Consider the following 6,790-nt stretch of genomic DNA (forward strand, 5'->3'; position numbering starts at 1 on the left):
TGGGATCAGGGATTATAAATTGGATGCAAGCATGGCTCTTAAGGGGTCAATGAATTTTTGTGGAAAAGGGACCAGAGCTTCATTGGATTTTTGGGTTGGTGATGCCACAAAACTTAACCACTAATCAAGAGGCCCTATTTCTTGTTTTTCTCATTGATTTGACATCCGAGTAAGGTATCAAGTCTAGGATTAGAAATATAGATTGCGATCTTGGTTCCGCGTTCCCCGCACAAAATGCCCGGCGAAGCCACAGAAACCGTCCCTGCCACAGAGCAGGAGTTGCCCCAGCCCCAGGCCGAGACAGGGTCTGGAACAGAATCTGACAGTGATGAATCAGTGCCAGAGCTTGAGGAATAAGATTCCACACAGGCAACCACGCAGCAGGCTCAGCTGGCCGCCGCAGCTGAAATCGATGAAGAAATCGATAAAGCAAAACAGAGTCGGAGTGAAAAGAAGGCACGGAAGGCCATGTCCAAACTGGGTCTTCGACAGGTTACAGGGGTTACTAGAGTCACTATCCGGAAATCTAAGAATATCCTCTTTGTCATCACAAAACCAGATGTCTACAAGAGCCCAGCCTCAGATACCTACATAGTTTTTGGGGAAGCCAAGATTGAGGACTTATCTCAGCAAGCACAGCTGGCAGCAGCTGAGAAATTCAAAGTTCAAGGTGAAGCTGTCTCAAACATTCAGGAAAACACACAGACTCCAACCGTACAGGAGGAGAGTGAAGAGGAAGAGGTCGATGAAACGGGTGTGGAAGTTAAGGATATCGAGTTGGTCATGTCACAAGCAAATGTGTCAAGAGCAAAGGCAGTCCGAGCCCTGAAGAACAACAGTAATGATATTGTAAATGCTATTATGGAATTAACAATGTAACCATCTGAAAAACAAGGATCTTTTTTGGTGTTTCAAAGAGTAACTGCAGCTTGGTTTGAAATTTGTACTGTTTCTATCATTAATAAAGTTATGGCTTCTTGTTGGAAAAAAAAAAAAAAAAGAAATATAGATTGCAAACCTGGTTAGTTGCCATGCAACAGCCATGCAGCCAGGACAATCTTCTTGATTTCTTTATACGCGGTTTTCCTATCTGTTAAATGGGGGGCAATGACATCCAGGCAGGTGGGCTAAGTGAGATGTGACGTAGTCCTGAAATCTGAGAAGCAGCAGAATCACACTAGGCATATGAAAACATTACGAGGCCTCATCCCAGAGTTTCTAATTCGGTGAGTAAGGGGGGACCTGAGGGTTTGTGTGTCTGCTAAGTTTCCAGATGATACTCAGTGTTGTTGGTCTGCAGGCCACACTTTGAAAACCACAGTTTCCCTCCGGAATCACTCATTAACACCTAACACCTGCCCCCTCCCATGATTCACTGACCAGTGTTCTTTGCCCTCCTCCTTACTTACCAGGATTGACACTTCTGTTGCTCTATTGACAGCTTTCGCTTCAGCACCCAGAGTTCTGGCTCAGGACTTCAGAGTTGGCACATTTGCTGGGGTCAGTCCAATCATGCCACTTAGGAAGAGGATGGTTCTCCCCAGTCCTAGGGGAATACCATCAGTACAAGCATCCCACATGGCACTTACATAATTTGAAATTTTCTAGTGCTCACATTTTATAAAATAGAAACAGGTTAACTAAACTTGGTAATGTATTTCACTCAACCTAGTGATGGGCTATTATTATATTAGCATGTAATTGGCATAAAAATTATGAATGAAATATTTTAATATTTTTGGACCAAGTCTTAGAAATCTGATGTGTATTTTACTTTTCTAGCACATCTCAATTCAGAGTAAACGCATTTCAGATGCTCAGGAATCACATGTGGCCACTATAGGATATGGCACAGTTTCAGAGTATGTGTGAGTGGGGAACGGCTGTGTATTCTCAGAACAAAAAACATGCTAAGGAGTGCTGGGTTCTTCATGGTATCAACTCTTCTGCTACAAGAGTGGTTTCATCTCTCAAAAAGCCAAGTGTCCTTCTGCGAGAAAATTGAAGTCCTGGCCCTGGCGTATTTTTAGAGAAGTCTGCACATTTTACCAGGCAAATAAACCATCCTTAGATATGTTAGGAGGCTCCTAAAATATTCACATTTCCAAAATTAGTCTTGCTTCTTTGAAATTGAAACTCACAACTGGACTTTTGATTCTGATATTCTGGTCGGGCCTGTGAGTGGTGAATTAGCCACTTTGAATGCCTGCTGGAAGAGAGTCTGGGAGGTCATTTTGAATAGATATCTCCAGGCAAATTGCCACAGAAGTAAATTAGAGTCGCCATCTTCCAGTTCAACTGGCCCCAGACTGTGATCTCCAGCGCTCATGCTGGGGAAGACAGAGGCCAGGATGAGAAAGTCTTCCTGCCCCAGAAAATGTCCTCCCTGGCTGTGGCTGAGCACTTCATGACTGACAATACTTTGTCTAAATTCACTTTTTCTATTGAGACAACACAGAAACTTCTTTTTGTTATTCTAATTTCTGCTCAAGGAGACCTTAAGCCATGATACATCACCTATATAAACATCTAGTTGAAAATCATTTAAATTTTGTCTCTGTAGCAAAGTGTTTCAGATTCATAACAGAAAAGATGCGATTCCTAAGTTTTTCTGTCTCACTGAAATCCATTTTGAAAACATGACTCTATTTCATAGGTGGAGTCTCCAATGTTCGGGGTTCACTGTGGAGTGGTTGAAGTTGTATCTTGAGTTGAGAGTAAGTTATGATGCATGGTGTGCCACTGACTTTATCTCTTTGCACCTCTGACTCCCTCTAGACATTTCTGAGGCACTTGGTTTATCAGAGGAGGATAATTTTAGGTCGAACCATGTGAAACTACTATTTTTGTAGGTCAAAAAAGGTTAAACTGATAATTTCATGTACACAGTCATAACTAAAGAGGGTTGTGTATTTCTTTTCTGTTCATTTCCCATGCCATTTAAAATTGAGTGGTAAGAGAAAAAAGTAGAAACTATGAATTTCAAATTTGTACTATTTCTAGTGGAAAAGAAATAGAGCAGAATGCTTTAGAGGTTTGACTCTCTCAATCTTGACCACCATTAAAATCATCTGTGTGGTGAATACATCCTGTGGTGACCTCCAGTGAGACATGCCCAGTGGATTATCAAATATGGAAAATGTGAGGAGATACCACTCTTTTGGTTTTGTTCTATGTTATGGCAAAGGTAGTATCAATCCTAGGATTGGATAATATCTTAAAAACTCTCATAATGGATTGGAGCACACTCTTCCTGTTGGAGTTGAAGAGTAAGGTGCCATAATGTGAGATAATTTTTTGAGGGGAGCATGTGACAAGGAATTAGGCAGTGTCCAGGAGTTGAGAGCACTATTTGGCCAGCAAGAAGAAAAGGAAGACATTATTAGTCCCTGAGAGTTTAGCTAAGATCTTCTTGTTAATTCCTGATGCAAACTCAGCTCTGGTTTTTATAAAATGAACCTTGCATGGAGGACTGATAGGCTGTGTCCAGATTCCTGATTCACAAAAACTGTTAGGTAAGAGATGTGTGTTATTTTAATCCACTGAGTTTCTAGTGATTCACTGTGCAGAAGCAGATCACTGAAAGAGCTGGGAAACTTTTAAAAATCCAGACACCACAGACCAAGGACATCATAAAACCTGGGCTGGGACCCAGACATCATTGCTTTTAAAAGCTCGCCTCAGTGATACTGATGTGCAGAAGAGCTGAGAACCACTCTTTGAATTCTGGCTTCACTTACCATCTACCAGCAAGGTGACCTTGGGAAAGTAGGTGATAGTAACTTTTCTTTGCCTGTTTCCTCATCCGTAAATAGAGACAGTGATGTTACGTCCAGTAGTTAGTTCTGAGAGGATGGAATGAGATCATTCAAATGTCTCTTAAATGTTCAGTAGTACCTAGATCAAGGACACCTTCAACAAAATGTAACTTTTTACTGTGACCCTCAGATGATAGGAACAATCCGTTGTCAAGCAATGCAAATGGATCCTCTCTTAGTTTGCTTGGGCTTCTATAACAAAACACCACAGATGGATGCCTTACACAACACAAATTTGTTTTCTCACTCTTCTGGCTGCAAGTCCAAGGTCAAGGTACCATCAGGGTGGATTTCTGGTGGGGCTGCTCTTCCTGGCTGGAAGATGTCACCTTCTTCTGTGTCCTCACATGGCCTTTCCTCTGTAATGTGAGGAGAGAGAGAGAGAAAGAGAGAGAGAGAGAGAGAGAGAGAGAGAGAGAGAGAGAGAGAGACTCTTGTCTCTTCCTCTCCTTATAAAGACTCCAGTCCTATTGGGTAAGGACCCTACCCTAACTAACCTGACTTTAGGTAATTAACATTTCAGAGCTAAGGGGACTGACATTCCTCTGAGGTACAAAAAATCCTCTGTAGCAGAAAAACGATGACACTGGAAAAGTGATTTCACCGGAAACAGGGCCCAAAATACCATAGGAAAAAAATAAAAGACAGATGCTATTAGAATTTGATTCTGAAAAGTGGGGCTGGCTTTGTGGCACATGGAGTAAAGAAGCCTCCTATAATGCCAGCATCCCATACAGGTGTCGGTTCATGCCTGAGGCTGCTCTACTTCCTCTCCAGCTCACTGCTAATGGCTTGGGAAAAGCTAGGGAAGATGGCTCAAGTGCTTGGACCCCTGCTACCCTTGTGGGAGCCCTGGCTTCAGCCTAGCCCAGCCCCAGCCATTGAGGCAGCTGGGGAGTGAACCAGTGGAGGGAAAATCTGTCTCTCTTTCTCTCTCTCTGTAGCTCTGTCTTTCAAGTAAATAAATAAATCTCTTTTTTTTTTTTAAAAAAAAAAAGGAGTTTTAGGCCAAACAATGAAGGTAAAAAAGATAGAAATTAGTTTGCTCCATTTTATTTACGAAAATTTAGTTGAAAACATTATTAAGTGCTAATTTTTAGAACTGTTAAGGATGAATCAAGTGTTGAGTTTTTTGGACGTAATGGACAAAATAGTGTGACAGTAATATAATTTCCTTCACTTCAAGTTTAACTTGCAGAAACATGATCATGAAGGCAGCACTTTTTGCAAAACTACTTCAGCTTTCACCCAGGCCTCACTAAGGCTTTGGCTGTGGGTGTTATGTATGGATGTGCCTCTTGTGTCATCACATCTTGCCAGTTGTCAGTGGTTAGCCATGCGGGCTCTTCTTCTACAGTGTTGTTTTAGAATCCAACTCTTTAATGTTGTTTTCCTTTTGTTCAAAAGGTTTATTTATGAATTTATTTATTTGGAAGACAGAGCATCAGAGAGAGAGGGAGAGAAAGAGGGAGGGGACAGAGAGAAGAGGAGAGATCTTTTCTATTTGGTAGTTCACTCCCCCAAATGGCCACACTATCCAGGACTAGGCCAGACTTAAGCCAGGAGCCAGGAACACTGTCCTAGTCTCCTATGTGAGTGGCAGGAGCCCAAGTGCTTGAGCCATCATCTGCTACCCTCCCAGGTGCATTGTCAGGCTGCTGGATCTGAAGCAGAGAAGCCCCATATAGATACGGGTGCCACAAACAACAGCTTAACCCATTGTGCCACATTGCTGGCCCCATTGTCTCTTGTTTTCATTCTCCATCTTAATGACTACTGTAAGTTCCATGGTAACCAAACTATACTAGTTAAAAATAAACATTCCAATCTACCTAGAATGCTTTTTTAGAAAAGTAACATTTCCATAATCTTGGTGAAGCCCATAGATCTTCATAAAGGCAATTCAACCTCATATTTCATGTTTTGTAGTCCAAATACCAAAATCTCATGTTTGTATACATAATCACTCTGTTCAAAAACTTTTAAGGGAAACTAGCAGTAAGATTTTTGCTCCTTTACCTAAATGTGGACTACTTATTAGTCCTATTACTTCTCCATGGGCTTTTGCACTCAACAATGCAGATGTTCTTATGTTCTTCTAGTTTGCCATGTGCACTATCACAGTTCTCCAGCCAGGAATATATTCCTCCACCGTTCTCTGTACTCAACTTTGTGGATTTATCCTGGCTGAGCCCCTCTCCTCATGATACTGATAGTAGCCACTTCAACTCCAGGTTGGTGTTTCCTTAGCCCTCTGGATCACATTATCTCTTAGTGGGAACATATTTGTCATTAACAGTGATGTTGGTAAGTTAAACCAGAATTTCTTGATCTGGGAATCAGAATATAATTTTCTATTCCAGCCTTTTCACAACCTCAGGGAATAAGAAAGCACATGATGAAGTTACTAAATGCATCCCTTCATCTCTTGACCAGCCCATATTCAGTTTAAAGCACAGCAATAGAATTTCATGAAGAGCCAAGTCCAGAATATTTTACACCTTGCTGTGTGAAATCCTAACTATATAAAGTATATACATAGATTTTACTGAAAGATTTTGAGAGAACAGTACAGTATTAAATATATCGCCAAATATATTTCCTTGATTCATCAAAATTTAATAACAATATTGTTTTAAAAGGAAATGGGAAAAATACTTCTGAGATTCTTTCAGAGATGCACCAGTTGCCATATTAACATAGAAAAGAGAATCTGTGTTTGTTATCTTAGTTCCTCTTTTCTCTTCAGTGAACATTTTTTTTTTCAAGTTCATATTTGTCTGAAAGGCAGAGACACAGAAGGAGAGAGACAGACTGAGAGATCATCGCTCTGTTGGTTCACTCTCCAAATGCCTGCAATAGCTGGCACTGGGTAAGGCCAAAGCCAGGAACCTGGAACTCAATCTGGGTCTCCAAAATGGGTGGCAGGGAATGCAGTATTTGAGCCATCACCCACTGCCTCTCCAGGTGCA

General features: G+C 41.3%; 1 protein-coding gene across 1 annotated transcript; it reads left to right on the forward strand.

Annotated features, from left to right (window-relative positions):
• The first annotated feature begins 207 nt into the window (after positions 1-207).
• LOC138843697 (nascent polypeptide-associated complex subunit alpha) lies at positions 208-1,004 on the forward strand. The gene has a single exon (XM_070048408.1). The coding sequence runs from the start codon at positions 469-471 to the stop codon at positions 877-879; it is 411 nt and encodes a 136-aa protein (XP_069904509.1). The 5' UTR covers positions 208-468; the 3' UTR covers positions 880-1,004.
• Positions 1,005-6,790: the final 5,786 nt, after the last annotated feature.

This window comes from Oryctolagus cuniculus, chromosome 9, assembly GCF_964237555.1.
Source record: "Oryctolagus cuniculus chromosome 9, mOryCun1.1, whole genome shotgun sequence".
Taxonomy (NCBI): Eukaryota; Metazoa; Chordata; class Mammalia; order Lagomorpha; family Leporidae; genus Oryctolagus; species Oryctolagus cuniculus.